At 36.0% G+C, this 23,786-nt stretch overlaps 1 pseudogene across 1 annotated transcript, besides 3 other annotated features; it reads left to right on the top strand.

Annotated features, from left to right (window-relative positions):
* Nucleotides 1-15,902: 15,902 nt before the first annotated feature.
* Nucleotides 15,903-16,678: a mobile genetic element.
* A 1,686-nt stretch (nucleotides 16,679-18,364) lies between these two features.
* Nucleotides 18,365-18,903: a mobile genetic element.
* Nucleotides 18,904-21,440: 2,537 nt separating this feature from the next.
* Nucleotides 21,441-22,809: a mobile genetic element.
* TVAGG3_1077600 lies at nucleotides 21,727-22,751 on the top strand (annotated as a pseudogene). Its single transcript has one exon. A coding segment is annotated over exon 1 (1,025 nt).
* Nucleotides 22,810-23,786: the final 977 nt, after the last annotated feature.

Genomic DNA, 23,786 nt, shown 5'->3' on the forward strand with positions numbered 1-23,786 from the left:
GAAAAATGTAATTAGGGTTAGAATCATAGAAAGATATATCTGTCAGACATTGTTATGTGTGACAGATAATATTGCATCTCATAGACACTGTTGCATCTCATAGACACTGTTGCATCTTTCAGACACTGTTGCATCTCATAGACACTGTTGCATCTCATAGACACTGTTGCATCTCATAGACACTGTTGCATCTGTCAGACACTGTTGCATCTCATAGACACTGTTGCATCTGTCAGACACTGTTAAATTTCATAGACACTGTTGCATCTCATACACATTGTTGCATCTCATAGACACTGTTGCATCTATCAGACACTGTTGCATCTATCAGACACTGTTGCATCTCATAGACACTGTTGCATCTCATAGACACTGTTTCATCTGTCAGACACTATTGCATCTGTCAGACACTGTTGCATCTCATAGACACTGTTGCATCTGTCAGACACTGTTAAATTTCATAGACACTGTTGCATCTCATACACATTGTTGCATCTCATAGACACTGTTGCATCTATCAGACACTGTTGCATCTATCAGACACTGTTGCATCTCATAGACACTGTTGCATCTCATAGACACTGTTTCATCTGTCAGACACTGTTGCATCTCATAGACACTGTTGCATCTCATAGACACTGTTGCATCTCATAGACACTGTTGCATCTGTCAGACACTGTTGCATCTGTCAGACACTGTTGCACCTCATAGACACTGTTGCATCTGTCAGACACTGTTGCATTCATAGACACTGTTGCATCTCATACACATTGTTGCATCTCATAGACACTGTTGCATCTATCAGACACTGTTGCATCTATCAGACACTGTTGCATCTCATAGACACTGTTGCATCTCATAGACACTGTTGCATCTGTCAGACACTGTTGCATCTCATAGACACTGTTGCATCTCATAGACACTGTTGCATCTGTCAGACACTGTTGCATCTCATAGACACTGTTGCATCTGTCAGACACTGTTGCATCTATCAGACACTGTTGCATCTCATAGACACTGTTGCATCTCATAGACACTGTTGCATCTATCAGACACTGTTGCATCTCATAGACACTGTTGCATCTGTCAGACACTGTTGCATTCATAGACACTGTTGCATCTCATAGACACTGTTGCATCTGTCAGACACTGTTGCATCTCATCAGACACTGTTGCATCTCATAGACACTGTTGCATCTGTCAGACACTGTTGCATCTTCAGACACTGTTGCATCTCATAGACACTGTTGCATCTGTCAGACACTGTTGCATTCATAGACACTGTTGCATCTCATACACACTGTTGCATCTCAGACACTGTTGCATCTCAGACACTGTTGCATCTCATAGACACTGTTGCATCTCATAGACACTGTTGCATCTGTCAGACACTGTTGCATCTGTCAGACACTGTTGCATCTCATAGACACTGTTGCATCTGTCAGACACTGTTAAATTTCATAGACACTGTTGCATCTCATACACATTGTTGCATCTCATAGACACTGTTGCATCTATCAGACACTGTTGCATCTATCAGACACTGTTGCATCTCATAGACACTGTTGCATCTCATAGACACTGTTTCATCTCATAGACACTGTTGCATCTCATAGACACTGTTGCATCTGTTAGACACTGTTGCATCTATCAGACACTGTTGCATCTGTCAGACACTGTTGCATCTGTCAGACACTGTTGCACCTCATAGACACTGTTGCATCTGTCAGACACTGTTGCATCTGTCAGACACTGTTGCATCTCATAGACACTGTTGCATCTCATAGACACTGTTGCATCTCATAGACACTGTTGCATCTCATAGACACTGTTGCATCTGTCAGACACTGTTGCATCTCATAGACACTGTTGCATCTCATAGACACTGTTGCATCTCATAGACACTGTTGCATCTGTCAGACACTGTTGCATCTCATAGACACTGTTGCATCTGTCAGACACTGTTGCATCTCATAGACACTGTTGCATCTCATAGACACTGTTGCATCTCATAGACACTGTTGCATCTCATAGACACTGTTGCATCTGTCAGACACTGTTGCATCTGTCAGACACTGTTGCATCTCATAGACACTGTTGCATCTGTCAGACACTGTTGCATTCATAGACACTGTTGCATCTCATACACTGTTGCATCTCATAGACACTGTTGCATCTATCAGACACTGTTGCATCTATCAGACACTGTTGCATCTCATAGACACTGTTGCATCTGTCAGACACTGTTAAATTTCATAGACACTGTTGCATCTCATACACATTGTTGCATCTGTCAGACACTGTTGCATCTGTCAGACACTGTTGCATCTCATAGACACTGTTTCATCTGTCAGACACTGTTGCATCTCATAGACACTGTTGCATCTGTCAGACACTGTTGCATCTCATAGACACTGTTGCATCTATCAGACACTGTTGCATCTCATAGACACTGTTGCATCTATCAGACACTGTTGCATCTCATAGACACTGTTGCATCTCATAGACACTGTTGCATCTCATAGACACTGTTGCATCTGTCAGACACTGTTGCATCTCATAGACACTGTTGCATCTCATACACACTGTTGCATCTCATAGACACTGTTGCATCTCATAGACACTGTTGCATCTCATAGACACTGTTGCATCTGTCAGACACTGTTGCATCTCATAGACACTGTTGCATCTCATAGACACTGTTGCATCTGTCAGACACTGTTGCATCTGTCAGACACTGTTGCATCTCATAGACACTGTTGCATCTCATAGACACTGTTGCATCTCATAGACACTGTTGCATCTGTCAGACACTGTTGCATCTGTCAGACACTGTTGCACCTCATAGACACTGTTGCATCTGTCAGACACTGTTAAATTTCATAGACACTGTTGCATCTCATACACATTGTTGCATCTCATAGACACTGTTGCATCTATCAGACACTGTTGCATCTATCAGACACTGTTGCATCTCATAGACACTGTTTCATCTATCAGACACTGTTGCATCTGATAGACACTGTTGCATCTCATAGACACTGTTGCATCTGTCAGACACTGTTGCATCTATCAGACACTGTTGCATCTATCAGACACTGTTGCATCTATCAGACACTGTTGCATCTTTCAGACACTGTTGCATCTTTCAGACACTGTTGCATCTGTCAGACACTGTTGCATCTGTCAGACACTGTTGCATCTCATAGACACTGTTGCATCTCATAGACACTGTTGCATCTTTCAGACACTGTTGCATCTATCAGACACTGTTGCATCTGATAGACACTGTTGCATCTCATAGACACTGTTGCATCTCATAGACACTGTTGCATCTATCAGACACTGTTGCATCTATCAGACACTGTTGCATCTGTCAGACACTATTGCATCTATCAGACACTGTTGCATCTGATAGACACTGTTGCATCTCATAGACACTATTGCATCTATCAGACACTGTTGCATCTGATAGACACTGTTGCATCTCATAGACACTGTTGCATCTGTCAGACACTGTTGCATCTATCAGACACTGTTGCATCTATCAGACACTGTTGCATCTATCAGACACTGTTGCATCTTTCAGACACTGTTGCATCTTTCAGACACTGTTGCATCTGTCAGACACTGTTGCATCTCATAGACACTGTTGCATCTGTCAGACACTGTTGCATCTCATAGACACTGTTGCATCTGTCAGACACTGTTGCATCTCATAGACACTGTTGCATCTCATAGACACTGTTGCATCTGTCAGACACTGTTGCATCTCATAGACACTGTTGCATCTCATAGACACTGTTGCATCTCATAGACACTGTTGCATCTCAGACACTGTTGCATCTATCAGACACTGTTGCATCTGTCAGACACTGTTGCATCTCATAGACACTGTTGCATCTGTCAGACACTGTTGCATCTCATAGACACTGTTGCATCTCATAGACACTGTTGCATCTCATAGACACTGTTGCATCTTTCAGACACTGTTGCATCTGTCAGACACTGTTGCATCTGTCAGACACTGTTGCATCTCATAGACACTGTTGCATCTGTCAGACACTGTTGCATCTCATAGACACTGTTGCATCTCATAGACACTGTTGCATCTCATAGACACTGTTGCATCTCATAGACACTGTTGCATCTATCAGACACTGTTGCATCTCATAGACACTGTTGCATCTCATAGACACTGTTGCATCTGTCAGACACTGTTGCATCTATCAGACACTGTTGCATCTATCAGACACTGTTGCATCTATCAGACACTGTTGCATCTTTCAGACACTGTTGCATCTTTCAGACACTGTTGCATCTTTCAGACACTGTTGCATCTCATAGACACTGTTGCATCTGTCAGACACTGTTGCATCTCATAGACACTGTTGCATCTGTCAGACACTGTTGCATCTCATAGACACTGTTGCATCTCATAGACACTGTTGCATCTGTCAGACACTGTTGCATCTCATAGACACTGTTGCATCTCATAGACACTGTTGCATCTCAGACACTGTTGCATCTATCAGACACTGTTGCATCTCATAGACACTGTTGCATCTGTCAGACACTGTTGCATCTCATAGACACTGTTGCATCTATCAGACACTGTTGCATCTGATAGACACTGTTGCATCTCATAGACACTGTTGCATCTGTCAGACACTGTTGCATCTATCAGACACTGTTGCATCTCATAGACACTGTTGCATCTCATAGACACTGTTTCATCTGTCAGACACTGTTGCATCTCATAGACACTGTTGCATCTCATAGACACTGTTGCATCTCATAGACACTGTTGCATCTGTCAGACACTGTTGCATCTGTCAGACACTGTTGCATCTATCAGACACTGTTGCATCTGTCAGACACTGTTGCATCTCATACACATTGTTGCATCTCATAGACACTGTTGCATCTGTCAGACACTGTTGCATCTATCAGACACTGTTGCATCTGATAGACACTGTTGCATCTCATAGACACTGTTGCATCTCATAGACACTGTTGCATCTTTCAGACACTGTTGCATCTCATAGACACTGTTGCATCTGTCCGACACTGTTGCATCTGTCAGACACTGTTGCATCTCATAGACACTGTTGCATCTGTCAGACACTGTTGCATCTGTCAGACACTGTTGCATCTGTCAGACACTGTTAAATTTCATAGACACTGTTGCATCTCATACACATTGTTGCATCTCATAGACACTGTTGCATCTTTCAGACACTGTTGCATCTGTCAGACACTGTTGCATCTGTCAGACACTGTTGCACCTCATAGACACTGTTGCATCTGTCAGACACTGTTAAATTTCATAGACACTGTTGCATCTCATACACATTGTTGCATCTCATAGACACTGTTGCATCTGTCAGACACTATTGCATCTATCAGACACTGTTGCATCTGATAGACACTGTTGCATCTCATAGACACTGTTGCATCTGTCAGACACTGTTGCATCTATCAGACACTGTTGCATCTATCAGACACTGTTGCATCTATCAGACACTGTTGCATCTTTCAGACACTGTTGCATCTTTCAGACACTGTTGCATCTTTCAGACACTGTTGCATCTCATAGACACTGTTGCATCTGTCAGACACTGTTGCATCTCATAGACACTGTTGCATCTATCAGACACTGTTGCATCTGATAGACACTGTTGCATCTCATAGACACTGTTGCATCTATCAGACACTGTTGCATCTATCAGACACTGTTGCATCTCATAGACACTGTTGCATCTCATAGACACTGTTGCATCTGTCAGACACTGTTGCATCTCATAGACACTGTTGCATCTCATAGACACTGTTGCATCTCATAGACACTGTTGCATCTGTCAGACACTGTTGCATCTGTCAGACACTGTTGCATCTCATAGACACTGTTGCATCTGTCAGACACTGTTGCATCTCATAGACACTGTTGCATCTGTCAGACACTGTTGCATCTCATAGACACTGTTGCATCTCATAGACACTGTTTCATCTGTCAGACACTGTTGCATCTGTCAGACACTGTTGCATCTGTCAGACACTGTTGCATCTCATAGACACTGTTGCATCTGTCAGACACTGTTGAATCTCATAGACACTGTTGCATCTCATACACATTGTTGCATCTCATAGACACTGTTGCATCTATCAGACACTGTTGCATCTATCAGACACTGTTGCATCTCATAGACACTGTTTCATCTGTCAGACACTGTTGCATCTCATAGACACTGTTGCATCTCATAGACACTGTTGCATCTCATAGACACTGTTGCATCTGTCAGACACTGTTGCATCTGTCAGACACTGTTGCATCTATCAGACACTGTTGCATCTATCAGACACTGTTGCATCTTTCAGACACTGTTGCATCTTTCAGACACTGTTGCATCTGTCAGACACTGTTGCATCTCATAGACACTGTTGCATCTGTCAGACACTGTTGCATCTATCAGACACTGTTGCATCTATCAGACACTGTTGCATCTGTCAGACACTATTGCATCTATCAGACACTGTTTCATCTGATAGACACTGTTGCATCTCATAGACACTATTGCATCTATCAGACACTGTTGCATCTGATAGACACTGTTGCATCTCATAGACACTGTTGCATCTGTCAGACACTGTTGCATCTATCAGACACTGTTGCATCTATCAGACACTGTTGCATCTATCAGACACTGTTGCATCTTTCAGACACTGTTGCATCTTTCAGACACTGTTGCATCTTTCAGACACTGTTGCATCTCATAGACACTGTTGCATCTGTCAGACACTGTTGCATCTCATAGACACTGTTGCATCTGTCAGACACTGTTGCATCTCATAGACACTGTTGCATCTGTCAGACACTGTTGCATCTCATAGACACTGTTGCATCTCATAGACACTGTTGCATCTGTCAGACACTGTTGCATCTCATAGACACTGTTGCATCTCATAGACACTGTTGCATCTTTCAGACACTATTGCATCTGTCAGACACTGTTGCATCTCATAGACACTGTTGCATCTGTCAGACACTGTTGCATCTCATAGACACTGTTGCATCTGTCAGACACTGTTGCATCTGTCAGACACTGTTGCACCTCATAGACACTGTTGCATCTGTCAGACACTGTTGCATCTCATAGACACTGTTGCATCTGTCAGACACTGTTGCATCTCATAGACACTGTTGCATCTCATAGACACTGTTTCATCTGTCAGACACTGTTGCATCTGTCAGACACTGTTGCATCTGTCAGACACTGTTGCATCTCATAGACACTGTTGCATCTCATAGACACTGTTGCATCTCATAGACACTGTTGCATCTCATAGACACTGTTGCATCTGTCAGACACTGTTGCATCTCATAGACACTGTTGCATCTCATAGACACTGTTGCATCTGTCAGACACTGTTGCATCTCATAGACACTGTTGCATCTCATAGACACTGTTTCATCTGTCAGACACTGTTGCATCTCATAGACACTGTTGCATCTCATAGACACTGTTGCATCTCATAGACACTGTTGCATCTGTCAGACACTGTTGCATCTGTCAGACACTGTTGCACCTCATAGACACTGTTGCATCTGTCAGACACTGTTGCATCTCATAGACACTGTTGCATCTGTTAGACACTGTTGCATCTATCAGACACTGTTGCATCTGTCAGACACTGTTGCATCTCATAGACACTGTTGCATCTCATAGACACTGTTGCATCTCATAGACACTGTTGCATCTCATAGACACTGTTGCATCTGTCAGACACTGTTGCATCTCATAGACACTGTTGCATCTATCAGACACTGTTGCATCTATCAGACACTGTTGCATCTGTCAGACACTGTTGCATCTGTCAGACACTGTTGCATCTCATAGACACTGTTGCATCTCATAGACACTGTTGCATCTCATAGACACTGTTGCATCTCATAGACACTGTTGCATCTCATAGACACTGTTGCATCTCATAGACACTGTTGCATCTGTCAGACACTGTTGCATCTCATAGACACTGTTGCATCTGTCAGACACTGTTGCATCTGTCAGACACTGTTGCATCTCATAGACACTGTTGCATCTGTCAGACACTGTTGCATCTCATAGACACTGTTGCATCTGTCAGACACTGTTGCATCTCATAGACACTGTTGCATCTCATAGACACTGTTGCATCTGTCAGACACTGTTGCATCTGTCAGACACTGTTGCATCTGTCAGACACTGTTGCATCTCATAGACACTGTTGCATCTCATAGACACTGTTGCATCTCATAGACACTGTTGCATCTCATAGACACTGTTGCATCTGTCAGACACTGTTGCATCTCATAGACACTGTTGCATCTCATAGACACTGTTGCATCTGTCAGACACTGTTGCATCTCATAGACACTGTTGCATCTCATAGACACTGTTGCATCTGTCAGACACTGTTGCATCTCATAGACACTGTTGCATCTCATAGACACTGTTGCATCTGTCAGACACTGTTGCATCTCATAGACACTGTTGCATCTCATAGACACTGTTGCATCTCATAGACACTGTTGCATCTCATAGACACTGTTGCATCTCATAGACACTGTTGCATCTGTCAGACACTGTTGCATCTCTCAGACACTGTTGCATCTGTCAGACACTGTTGCATCTGTCAGACACTGTTGCATCTCATAGACACTGTTGCATCTCATAGACACTGTTGCATCTCATAGACACTGTTGCATCTCATAGACACTGTTGCATCTGTCAGACACTGTTGCATCTCATAGACACTGTTGCATCTCATAGACACTGTTGCATCTCATCAGACACTGTTGCATCTGTCAGACACTGTTGCATCTCATAGACACTGTTGCATCTCATAGACACTGTTGCATCTCATAGACACTGTTGCATCTCATAGACACTGTTGCATCTCATAGACACTGTTGCATCTCATAGACACTGTTGCATCTGTCAGACACTGTTGCATCTGTCAGACACTGTTGCATCTCATAGACACTGTTGCATCTGTCAGACACTGTTGCATCTCATAGACACTGTTGCATCTCATAGACACTGTTGCATCTGTCAGACACTGTTGCATCTGTCAGACACTGTTGCATCTCATAGACACTGTTGCATCTCATAGACACTGTTGCATCTCATAGACACTGTTGCATCTCATAGACACTGTTGCATCTGTCAGACACTGTTGCATCTCATAGACACTGTTGCATCTCATAGACACTGTTGCATCTGTCAGACACTGTTGCATCTCATAGACACTGTTGCATCTCATAGACACTGTTGCATCTGTCAGACACTGTTGCATCTCATAGACACTGTTGCATCTGTCAGACACTGTTGCATCTCATAGACACTGTTGCATCTCATAGACACTGTTGCATCTCATAGACACTGTTGCATCTCATAGACACTGTTGCATCTGTCAGACACTGTTGCATCTCATAGACACTGTTGCATCTCATAGACACTGTTGCATCTCATAGACACTGTTGCATCTCATAGACACTGTTGCATCTGTCAGACACTGTTGCATCTCATAGACACTGTTGCATCTCATAGACACTGTTGCATCTCATAGACACTGTTGCATCTCATAGACACTGTTGCATCTGTCAGACACTGTTGCATCTGTCAGACACTGTTGCATCTCATAGACACTGTTGCATCTGTCAGACACTGTTGCATCTCATAGACACTGTTGCATCTCATAGACACTGTTGCATCTCATAGACACTGTTGCATCTCATAGACACTGTTGCATCTGTCAGACACTGTTGCATCTCATAGACACTGTTGCATCTCATCAGACACTGTTGCATCTATCAGACACTGTTGCATCTGTCAGACACTGTTGCATCTCATAGACACTGTTGCATCTCATAGACACTGTTGCATCTCATAGACACTGTTGCATCTGTCAGACACTGTTGCATCTGTCAGACACTGTTGCATCTCATAGACACTGTTGCATCTGTCAGACACTGTTGCATCTCATAGACACTGTTGCATCTGTCAGACACTGTTGCATCTGTCAGACACTGTTGCATCTGTCAGACACTGTTGCATCTCTCAGACACTGTTGCATCTCATAGACACTGTTGCATCTCATAGACACTGTTGCATCTCATAGACACTGTTGCATCTCATAGACACTGTTGCATCTCATAGACACTGTTGCATCTGTCAGACACTGTTGCATCTCATAGACACTGTTGCATCTGTCAGACACTGTTGCATCTCATAGACACTGTTGCATCTCATAGACACTGTTTCATCTGTCAGACACTGTTGCATCTCATAGACACTGTTGCATCTGTCAGACACTGTTGCATCTCATAGACACTGTTGCATCTCATAGACACTGTTGCATCTCATAGACACTGTTGCATCTGTCAGACACTGTTGCATCTCATAGACACTGTTGCATCTCATAGACACTGTTGCATCTCATAGACACTGTTGCATCTGTCAGACACTGTTGCATCTGTCAGACACTGTTGCATCTCATAGACACTGTTGCATCTGTCAGACACTGTTGCATCTCATAGACACTGTTGCATCTCATAGACACTGTTGCATCTCATAGACACTGTTGCATCTCATAGACACTGTTGCATCTGTCAGACACTGTTGCATCTCATAGACACTGTTGCATCTCATAGACACTGTTGCATCTCATAGACACTGTTTCATCTGTCCGACACTGTTGCATCTGTCAGACACTGTTGCATCTCATAGACACTGTTGCATCTGTCAGACACTGTTGCATCTATCAGACACTGTTGCATCTGTCAGACACTGTTGCATCTGTCAGACACTGTTGCATCTCATAGACACTGTTGCATCTCATAGACACTGTTGCATCTCATAGACACTGTTGCATCTCATAGACACTGTTGCATCTCATAGACACTGTTGCATCTCATACACACTGTTGCATCTCATAGACACTGTTGCATCTCATAGACACTGTTGCATCTATCAGACACTGTTGCATCTGTCAGACACTGTTGCATCTCTCAGACACTGTTGCATCTCATAGACACTGTTGCATCTGTCAGACACTGTTGCATCTCTCAGACACTGTTGCATCTGTCAGACACTGTTGCATGTCTCACTGTTGCATCTTTCATTGACTTTTTTATCTCTCAGGAAATATTTTATCTCTATAATATTTTTTATATCTCCCAAACTTTTACATCTTTCTGATTAATTTTTTTATCCTTTTTCATTCTGTTCTGTATATCGAATCTTTATATAACAAATAATTAAATAGTTTCTCATATTTATTAACTATTTTTATAAACAATAATCATACACATTTTATTCATATAAATATTTTTTTCACAAACCATTTTCCTCTTCCTTCTTACAACAAAATCTGGATCTCTTTCCTTGTCTTTATTATCAAAAACTTCTTCGATAATTTTTGAAATCATGTCTTTGTTTTGCTGATATTCATCTGATTCTTCCGGAAGATATGCATTACTTAATGCCAAATCTATCACTTCTGGATGTGTTTTTCTTAATGATGATATATAATGAATTGCCTGAATTGTATCATAATCGATGTTCATCCCAAGATTAAACATGAAACTTGTTGCCTTGTCAATTGACGGAAGATTTAAAATGCGTTGAACAAGACTTTTAACTCCTATATCTGGAGTTACTTGTTCTTCATACAAGTAAATTTCGTTCTCAACTTTGGTTGTAAATGTTTTCCGAGCCGAAATTTTGCATTGTTCATTTTTCCGATCACCCTTTCCTATCGGATTGTCTTCATCATCATAAAACTAGAATATTCTTCGAACTATTGAATTCCAATTTTCCAATATGAAATGCTTTAGGTTTTTCTAAATCGGCCGTTTTACATCTAAGATGTTATGAATACATGGAATATGAACACCATATAGTTTATAAACATTTTCCATGTTGCAGTTGCATTTACAATGCTGTTCGACTTTATTTTTAATTGCCGAAATTTTCAATTTTCTATAAAGTTTCATTACATTATCATTTTTTGGATTATGTTTGAGTGGATTTAGATGTATGAGTAGTTTTCAATGTCAGTGTGGATCAAGATGTCTGGGAATAAAAGTAAGTCGTAGGTTAATATAAGTTTGATATTAATGTAAGTATGACTTGAAATGTAAGTCTCGGACGAAAGTAAGTCTGACTTGAAATGGAAGTCTCGGACGAAAGTAAGACAGACTTGAAATGTAAGTCTGACTTGAAATGTAAGTTTCGGACGAAAGTAAGTCTGACTTGAAATGGAAGTCTCGGACGAAAGTAAGTCTGACTTGAAATGGAAGTCTCGGACGAAAGTAAGTCTGACTTGAAATGTAAGTCTCGGACGAAAGTAAGTATAACTTGAAATGTAAGTCTGACTAGAAATGTAAGTCTCGGACGAAAGTAAGTCTGACTTGAAATGTAAGTCTCGGACGAAAGTAAGTATAACTTGAAATGTAAGTCTCGGACGAAAGTAAGTCTGACTTGAAATGTAAGTCTCGGACGAAAGTAAGACTGACTTGAAATGAAAGTCTGACTTGAAATGTAAGTCTCGGACGAAAGTAAGACAGACTTGAAATGGAAGTCTCGGACGAAAGTAAGTCTGACTTGAAATGTAAGTCTCGGACGAAAGTAAGTATAACTTGAAATGTAAGTCTGACTTGAAATGTAAGTCTCGGACGAAAGTAAGACTGACTTGAAATGTAAGTTTCGGACGAAAGTAAGACTGACTTGAAATGTAAGTTTCGGACGAAAGTAAGACAGACTTGAAATGTAAGTCTCGGACGAAAGTAAGTCTGACTTGAAATGGAAGTCTCGGACGAAAGTAAGTCTGACTTGAAATGTAAGTCTCGGACGAAAGTAAGTCTGACTTGAAATGTAAGTCTCGGACGAAAGTAAGTATAACTTGAAATGTAAGTCTGACTAGAAATGTAAGTCTCGGACGAAAGTAAGTCTGACTTGAAATGTAAGTTTCGGACGAAAGTAAGTCTGACTTGAAATGTAAGTCTGATTCTAAATGTAAGTTCTAGACTAAAGTAAGTCTGATTCTAAATATAAGTCTGATATTAAGATAAGTTTGTAACTAAAATTAAGTCTTATTCCAAAAGCAAATTTAATTGTATAATAAGTCTGGATCTAGAGTAAGCCTTAGTCTACAGCTATTCTGTGTCAAAAATAAGTCACGAACCATAGTAAGTTTCGGACTAGAGTATGTCTGTAATTCGAATCATTCATATTCTTCAATTATCCCGCCAAAAAATTATCGTCTTTTTATCATACCATAGTTTTTATCAATCTCGTTCTACTAAAAAACCTTTATATTGGTGATTTCTTTGTTAAACCCGTATTTTTTCATGTGAATCTTATTGTATAAACTCTAAAAGTTCAATTTCCGGTCGAAAAAAACTTGAAAACAATTTGTATTCGACGAGTTAAAGAGCTCTATTTATTCTAAATTTTCCAAAAAAAATTAGATTTCGTTTTTTCGCTTCAAAAAAATGTTGTTTTAAGTTTTAAAATTTGTAATTCAAAATTTTTTTGGAAAGATTTACGATTTTTTTAATACTGCGAATGAGTTTTATTTTACATACTCTATTGATAAATCATATTTTTGTCGAGATATAACTTTTTTTTAAAAAATTATATGCAAAGAGTGTTATAGAATTCTAGAAGGTATAGTGCATAATTTGAAGTATACTATCAAATAAAGAAATTTTACAGTTTTTTAGTTTTATTTAGATGTACGTTATTTTAGATGCTTCGTCGAAAACAAAGCATGTCTGTTAAGTTTATTCTTAACATGGTAAATAAAATGGCAACGAAGCCCAGTGTACTGCGTCTTATGCCGTAGTTTTTGTTATCTTCATACTCAAATACAACAAATACAAATAGATTTATTACGAAAAAACGTATAAAACAAAATGATATATATTATTTCTAGACAAGTTGACGAACATGTAGCGCAGCTGTATCGCTTTAGAGAACAATTCTTCCAACACCTACTCATTCAGTGAAAGATTTAAAAAGAAACTCTTACTCGACCTTAACTACCTACGCTTTGCTTGAACAATTCCCAACGAGGTTACTATAAGGTTGCAAGTCTTGTCAAAATGTAGTATGCAATACGTTGGGGAAAAATAGATATATACGAACAAACTACTACAGTCTAGCAACTAGTCTTTAAGTGTAATGTATTTTTGCTACAAAGAGCTCATAACGAAGTCAAATTTTGCAATTTGATGTCAAAACTAGCTAGTTGTTGAATCAAATAGCGTTGTGACTTTGTATACATCACGATCTTGTGGTATCAGAGCTGTACTGCTGCAGACTAATTCAACTAAACATGAGCAAGATTGGGATTTCTATTCTCTGGGGTGCGAGGCTCGTCCAAAGTTCAAGCAGCTACAGTGTTTTGGATCACCTAAAGAACTTTGGGAATTCAGTTATTACGTAAATTTCTCAAGATGAACTTGAGAGCAGCGCAGTTATAACGAAAGTCTCTGATGAAAGGCAATGATTTCTTTCATGAATGATCTAACGTTAGCTTGAAATCAGGAAAAGAGACTATTGATGACTTACTTTCCATCGATGGTGTACAACAGCAGGGAGGGGATTGGTGGGTTTGGGGAAATTCGCTGAGGCACTAGTGTCCGGATTGTTCGTCAAATAGGTTTCCTTTCCTATAAAGAAATGACACTTTTTTGGCGGCTTATTGACTCAGAAAAATTTGAGAGTTAACGAATAATTTTGGCGCCAAAAATAATTTCTCTTAATTTATTAAATTTAATATACGCACATCCATAAGTTATGCTATTTTTTCTATTTATTTTGTTCTAAAATTCTAAATATTTTTTTTTCATAACATAAAATATGATGTCTAGTCTCATTTACATAACAACATGCCTTAGAATAGGTTTTTTATTCTTTTTGTCACTTTAAATTAAGAATAAAAAGATAATTTAAATTGAATATTTGCGATTATTCTCACTAATGCTGCTTCCTCTTTTATTAGGTAGACGACAAAAAGTTAGCCTTGGACTCCCATATCAGATTTTTGATTGGTTGCGTATATAATGAGCTGGGATTGATAGACGAAAACCCAGTGAGAAAATTTTTGACGCCACCCAAACAATTGGTAACGTAAACGGAATAGGTGACAATGGCTACTCTAAAGATGATGTTCAAGATGGAGGAGGTCAAGGAAACTGCGGTTGTGGTGGCGGTTATTATGGAGGGAAGACATCAGAACACGAAGGATTTGAGTCAGATGTAGGAGGTAGTGGTGGAAGTTCCTACATTTCAGGCCACGATGGCTGTACTTCACATCGTTCTGGTTACCAGTTTTCTAATACAAAGATGCTAGCAGGAAATGAACGCATACCTCTTCCATCGGGAGACTATGCAATTGGTAACTATGGTGATGGTTATGTTAGAATTCAAAATTTTAGATTTTCAGAAAAAAATGTTGCCAGTCGAAATCAAAATTTGAGGTATTTTTTTAGAAGTTTCTCGAAAATATTCCAGAAAATTCTCATGAATCAAATGCTATTTATAAACTTACGTAAATAATATATCTATGAAAATTCAAGTGTGCAGGGGGTAACACCTCGGACTGAAGGGACAATTGAAAATTCCCTATAAAATATACTTAAAGCATAAAATAAGTATATTTTATAGGGAATTTTCAAGTGTGCTTTTTTTAAATGATCCTATGTTCAAATTTGACATGAAATATTTTAAATGAAAAATGTCATACAAATCATGAATACTAATCAATATAGAGTACCCGAAATATGTTGTAGACAACGTAAAAAGTTGTAGACATCTTTATACAGTGTGTTTACATTACAATTTTTTTCTTAAGGGTGCCGAAAAGTGAAGTGAAAGCTATTATAAAAACAACACTTTTCAAACTCATAAAATGATTTTTATTTTGTTTTGTTTATATGAGTATAAACCGTAAGTGATGATGTATCATAGTATCATATTTAAACTAAGCGAAATCGATGTTTATGATTATAAGGTTATCGAAAACATACAAAAATTATACAAAATTTTTAAAATCTGGAAAGAAAAAAGTGCATTTATCTCAAAATATGAGAATTGAAAATAAACTTTGTTCTGTAAAACTTTTAGTATAACTATTGAAATTTTTTGTTTAATGTATCTCACTGGCTTAAACACAATATTGGAGGACTAGATACAAATCTAATTAAACTTTGAATGTGACCATTTCGACTGGAAACCACTACCATTGGGTTTGTTCCCTAATGGTAATTAGCAGAATCCAGTGAGATGGTAGTGCAATCGGTCTTAGTTTTGAAGTTACTCACTAATTGCATCTCGACACTTTTTAACAAGTGCCAAATGTTTTCTATAAAATATCTAGTATCTTGTACCTAGATATCATTTCTGGAGTATCAGCCCCTGCCATGGAATAACCAGGGACTAGATAGGTGCGCAAGTTCGAAAATTGCGAAACAGTTTTCTTCATACTGGAAGTATCCAAGACCTCAATATCATAGAAATAAAAACCTTAGTATATACACTACTAATATATGTTTCAATATCATTAATATCTTTACTACAAATGAGTTATGAGCAATACTCGAAATCGCGTCACCTCACTTTCCGGCACCCTTAATAATGCAAAAAAATCTAGATTTTCATCTTCCAAAATTTTATTATTTACAAACTTACCTAAAAATCACTTAAATAAATTACATAATTTCATAAAAATTATCACTTAAGGATACCCTTACGTGTCAGATTTTTTGCGCATACGAAGAAGTCATGCTAGACATGAGCTATAAACCTGAAATTTTAGCAACATATTTAAAACTTTTTAAACTACAATACACTTTAATATTCAAGAACAAAAATATTCTTTTTAGAAATTACATAATTATTTTATGTGAAATCTATATAAAAACATATTTTGCGAGCGTAACTTTTTTCTTTATAAGCACCTTATATGACTGATAAACTGTGAAGGCACATAATTGTTAATTCATAGAGTTGATATGTTTCCAAAATTGAGAGGAAATTTGAAAATTGAATACCCTTTCAATTCAATTTTCAAAAGATATCAGCTCCTTCAATAATTGAAGGACGATTTTGATCATTTGCTCTTAAAACAAGTATGCCATGGAGAAAAAGGTTACGCTCGCAATCTGAAATATAACTATCATATAAAAAAATTAAATTTCTAATTTTTTACTCTATAGATATTATTGGCCACTTGTGTAATGCATAAAAGTTTATGTCATATGCATACATTTGGAAGTATGGGAGACGAGGGAAATTACTTCTATGAGGCACTAGGATTTTTAAAAATTTCTCTATCGGACTCACCATTCAATTTCTCGAAAATTAAAAAAAATCAATAATAGCTAAAATGTATTATGCATAACAAATTTTAATGTTACACGGTATTTTTTGAACTTCATGACATGAATTTTCTTTAATATTTTTTTTGGATTTTTCTATGATTTATGCGATAGGCTGGAACAACATTGTAAGTGCAATGATATCATTTATAGAGAAATCTAAAACTTCAGCATTCAGAACTCGCAACCACAAAATATTCATTTGCTAAGTAAGTAAAGTTGATTAAGTTCGACACTTAGCTTTTATACGTAAAACCAAGTGTGTATTGTTATTTCTTGTTAAATTATTGAGAAAAAAATAAATTGTAAGAGAAACGATACTGATTATTGAAATAATATTGAGGGTAGCTGCAGATTTCTTCATTAACATGCCGGAAATTTGTTAATCTTGGTTTTCTATCATAAAATCTGTCGAAGAATCTAAAAACGGAGATATGAAATAGAGATCATGTAAATCTAGAGTATCCTGTCAGAAAAATAGACTAAGCATGTAACCCTTTTTTGGTCATAAACACTTTTTACCACTTAGTCATACAGATGATCATTAAATTTAAACGAGCACTTTTTGTCAGAATTTATTCTTTTACAAAGACAGAAGATTTAGTATTATTTAATATTAGTGCTGTAGCAAAATTCAAAAAACGGTGAAAATTCAGTGAATTTGTGAATTCACATTTTTTTTCGACATTTTTCTTGATATATCCATGCACATTAAGAACACAGCTTTGATACGCTTAAAAAAGCATATTTCATATGAAATTGTTAAAGAAATAAACAATTTATATAAAAATTGCACTTATGGGCAGTTTAGATATATAATTTATATATAACATATATACAAATTCATAGACAAAGTGCAATAACTACAATGTTGTAGAAAATTACAGCAGAAATACTGACTTTTTGAAGGATAATAAGAATTCTTCTAAATATCTAATTAATCAAAGCAAATGATCAATATTCATGATATGTCATCAGCAATAGCTAATTGATATTTTATTTTGTATTGATATTCATTTTTCTCATATTATACACGATTATATCTCTTTTTTTTTAAAAAAAGTTTTTATATTAGACATGAAAGTTGAATTAATACAATTTTGTACTAGAGTTTGTTTGTATATTAAATAATAATGATATATACTTCAACATATTGCGTCTCACCATTACCAAAATGTAATTTTGCATACAATTTTCTTTCATTTAACAATGATGTTATTTGAAAAGTGATACTTCCATGATTATTGATTAATGTTCCATCATATATAGGAATTAATGTTAAACAAGACACGCCCGCAGCTGGTTGCATTCGTAGCATTGTGATAAGGCTTATATATAAAGACTTCTCTCGATCAGCATTACGTCAAATGAATATTGACCCATTATTTTGGCGATGCGCTAGTTCCAAGTAGAAATGCTTTGGTATATTTATGTTATGTCTATATGTTATGAATCATGGTATTATTGATAAAAACGTTCTTAGTCATTAAATCAATCCTAGTATCTAAAGATATACCCAGATTTTCCTTACTTTTACCACCTCTCTAAAGCTGGGGACACCGCCTATCGTTGGGAGTAGCTATTAAATAGAACCACCAAGGGTATTTTTCGAACTGCCGGTGTAGTGTAGTGGAAACATCCGACATAATGGTTTATTATGCCAAGGTTTGATTCCAATTTAGCCAATTTTTTTCTTTTTTGGATCATGAATTTTTTTTTGGGTCACTATAAGATTTGTTTCATGTTCTAAATCTGCTGCATATGTAATCTATTTTTATTTACCTATTTTTTAAAAATCTATTGGATTGCCAAATTTGAATATATTTAAAATCATAAAAATCAAAAAAAACTATTAATATATGTTTTATGCATAGTGCCGATACTCAAATATCAGATTACTTAGATCCATGAATAATATCCGAATTTTTTTTCTTAAAATTAAACTTCAAAACTTCTTGCAATCTTATTCTTCATCAATTGTAAATTTTTTAAAACCATTTTTTAAAATAATTTTGCGTAAATTTTATTCTCATGTTGTTTTAATCGAAAATTGATACATTTTCAAAAAAATAATATTGACTTATGAAATTCATTTTTAAGGTGAAATAGTATTGTTTTTATTAAAGTATATGAATAATATATAAAAAATTAATGAATAATATAAGCAGATTTTTAGTTTACAAAACAAATATGAGCAATGCAATTTTCAAACTTTTGCTGGCAATTTCGATATTGCTCAAGTTTGTAGTATTTGTGATACCTATAACATCGGCTTAATCAAAATTCGATTTTTCTTATGAGTTATTGAGAAAATTTGATTGCAATGAGAAGGATTTCGACGTTTTTGATAAACTAAGAGCTGAGCTTTAGGGGTTCAGTTCATTTATGGCTGTAGTTTGATGCGTAGATCTCTTTTTTATTGTAAATTCTTTCAGCATGGAGATCGAGAATGAATCTTTTGAGAACTTTATGAGTTTTTACACCCGTAAGAGGTCCTTCGAGGAAAGATAGTCCAGACTACATGAAGATGTGGGTTAACCAAAAAAATCCGATGGTTTCCCCATATTCATGTAGATCTTCGAAAAAATGAGCACCAAAAAAGCCAAAAAAATAGGCTTTTTATTGGATTTGTACACTAGATCAATAACCTATTTAGGATCTGACACTCTTTTTAGCCAGAGATATGAGGTCCTTTCTAGGAAAACGATCTATTCATCCATAAAAAAAATGAATTATCGTTTTCCCCAGAAATTGTTGCATGCTAAGATCAGTCATAATGTAAACCTCTCAATTTTATTGTCGTGGGAAGTATCTCAATTCCTTCAAAAAAATTGAAAAACTATTTAATTTTAAAAATATAATACTTTTAATTAGTTAATTAATTGGAGATATTTTAAAAAAATCACTTTTGATAATACTTTTGAGAACTTTAATTAAAAAAATATATTCAAAAATATCCAGGATATCAAGAGGGAATTGTTCCTTATGAGGTATATAGTTATGATGTATACCTCATAAGGAACAATTCCCTCCTTAAAATGAGAAAACTTGTTCGAAATTGTTTATCATTTCGAACAAGTTTTCTCGTTTTTAATAGGAAACTAAAGGCTATGAGGCACTGATTATATATTAGTGCCTCATAGCCTTTAGTTCCTAATAGATAGCTGGGGAACTTTCTCCAAATGATAAGTTATTCAGAGAAAGTTTCCCAGCTATCAAGAGGGAATTGTTCCTTATGAGGTATATAGTTATGATGTATACCTCATAAGGAACAATTCCCTCCTTAAAATCGTATAAATTTTTATACTTATTAATCAACCATTCAAAATCATATTCCTCTGAAAAGTTATTTTATTAAAAATTTAGAATTTTAATAAATATAGAGTTTGAATTTCATACAATACCTATATATTTTCAATAATGGAATTTGAAAACTATTCTCAAAAGTTCTCAGAAAACCTTTTTTCATTAATTTTAAGAAATCTGAGTATTAAATTAAGTGATAAATTCGTTTGACACTACTTTAATTTTTAAATTCAAAAAATTATATGTGCTTCTTAAAATGACTCAAAAAAAATTTATTATAAAATAATATATAATATTAAAAATACCACAACATTTTTTTACTTTACATAATCGTACTTCCTCGACGATTAATTTCCACTCAATTTCTATCGTTGACCGAACTTAGCATGCAACAGTATAACTTTCTTTCATATTGTCGGTACTAACAATACAAGATTGTGTTGAAAAAAACTTAAATATGCATGAAAATTAAATTTAATGTGTAAATATGATAAAAATTTCAACTTTACTAATAACATATATAAGTTTCTGATAGTTTAATATAGTTCATATTGATGTGACTGTAAACTATATCAAAAAATATTTTTAAATATTGTTATGCAAATAATGGGATTTCTAAGGAAAAAATGATTATATTTGTTATATAAAGCAATCTTTTTAATTATTCACTACGTTTATTACATTTTTTGTCGACCATTTACGTAATATGCCTCTACCAAGCAGACGCAAACAACAAAGTCGTGAAGCTAACGAAAAATCAATTGAAGCAAGAAAAAACTCCCAAGAAAAGAATGCGCCAAAGGAAGTCGATCCAAAACACTGGACTGCTTCTGTAATTGTTAATGGTGACTCTTATACTCGAGCAAGGAATTTATTTCAAGATAACAATATTAAAGTGCCGAGTGAAAAAGAGTTTTTACCGTCATCAAAAAGAAATAGGTAAGGTAATACTAGAATATAAAGAGCAATCTATTAAAAATGCTCAACAAACAATGAAGAAAGATACATTTTTAAGCACTGATTCGCATTATAATGTTGGCAGAAATGCTACAGCGTGCCAAAGTTTAATGATGGACAACCGTGGAAAAGTTGTTGGTGAAACAACTGTTATAAAAAAGAGCTCTGGAGGAGACTTTGAAGGCCCATCCAACATGATGGAAACAGAATGTACAAAGAGGATGATGTCAAATTTTGACTTTACAAATGTTTCCACAGTGGTTCATGACAATGACAATAAAACGAAAGCCATCATCCAGCAATATGCTCCGAATGCTAAAATTACATTTGATCCTCGTCATTGTGTACGTGCAGTTGGCAGAGCTTTCGAAAAGCTTGAAAATGGTGGATATAAAGAAGCAGCAGGAAAAGAAACTGTTAATCAACAGAAAGAAAGTGAATCACAGCCAGCATTCCCAATCAAATCTAAAGCAGAAGAGCCGAAGAAACGTGGAAGACCATTAAAACACCAAGAAAAAGTATTTCATCAGATATATTCGAAAGTTATTAAGTGGTTCACTTTTATTATCATGCTTCCAATTGAAACAACGAAAAAAATTTTCCTATGGAAGAATACATTAAATCATTTTATCGGAAGGCATGAAAATTGCCTTCACAAAAAAGACAAAGAATATCCTGTGTTTCAGCCACTTACAAAACCTGATTTAGCGAAGCAATTTCAACGTTTTACAGATGATGCCGCAAAGTTGATTCCAGAAATTGATCCTAATGCTCAAACACAACAAAATGAATCGATACATCACTCAATGCTTACTCAGTGTCCCAAAGGAAACAACGCAAAATCGTTTGAAATGCGTACGACTGTTACAATTTTACAAAAAAACGAAGGAGAGAAATGCAAACAAGAAATATACAATCGTGTCAATAATTACCAAATATCTCCTTCAATCCGCGAACTCCAAAAACTTGAATATGAGAAAAATAAATCCAGAAATCAAAAGAAAGCTACACCAGAAACAAGAAAAGAGATCAACAAGGCAAGAAATGCAAAAAGATTTCCTAAGGATAACCCTACAGGTGATTACAGAGGAGGAAAGTGGACCCCACAAGATATCTAATTTTCAAATTTGAAATAAACACATATTTTCTTTGTATTTGAAAATATTTTTATATTATAAGATTTTGAACCTATAAGTAGCATGACAAAAATTATATAATTTGCTCCTTTTTTATTTTAGTATACAAATATCCCATTTGTTATATGTTCGGTATATATATGATGATATTGTAATCAATTATGCTTAATGAAGCTTTATCCCGTGAACCCCTCATATTATTGGAAAATAAATAGCGAAAACATGTAGAGCTGCTATGTTCTCAAGTGTATGCTGATTTTTGGATTATTTCATGAAAACTAATGGCGGGATATCTTGCATTATTTAAAAAAATTGAACTATGCAAAAATAAATAGTATTATATTTTTCTCATGAAATGCTATTATGAGACAACCATAAAAAACCATATGTTGTATTTTTATAATTTGATTGATTTTTTTTTACTATTTCATTAATCTTTATGAATAATAATTATTTTTAATATATGTGCTATTAAAATTTCAAATTTTGACTAATATATCTAAGTTATCTGAACGAAACATTTAGAAAATATCATACTTACATTGAAATAGCAAGTAGAGCATATTAATAGCAAGTTTCTTGGCTTTATATCTATCATCTATTGTTGTTTGATCAAACAAAATTCACTCTATTATATGGTATCAATTAATTAAAACAATTTTTAATAGTTATTTATTTAGTGCGAATAAGTGCAAACTCATAAATGAATAACTTAATAGTAGAAATGAATTATCTGATATAAATCTCACATTTTGTCCATCAGAAATACTTTAATTGCATACGCATAACTATTAGTAATACGTCTGGAGTGTCAATTAATAACAATCCCACAACAAGTAAAATTCAGATTTTTATTAAACTTATTTTTTCCTAAAAGTTTTCTCAAATTACTATATATACATATGTGGATAAAATAATAGTAATATTGTAAAAAATTAGATAATTTTTTTTATTTGAGA

This window comes from Trichomonas vaginalis (genome assembly GCF_026262505.1).
Source record: "Trichomonas vaginalis G3 chromosome Unknown ctg_128, whole genome shotgun sequence".
NCBI lineage: Eukaryota > Parabasalia > Trichomonadida > Trichomonadidae > Trichomonas > Trichomonas vaginalis.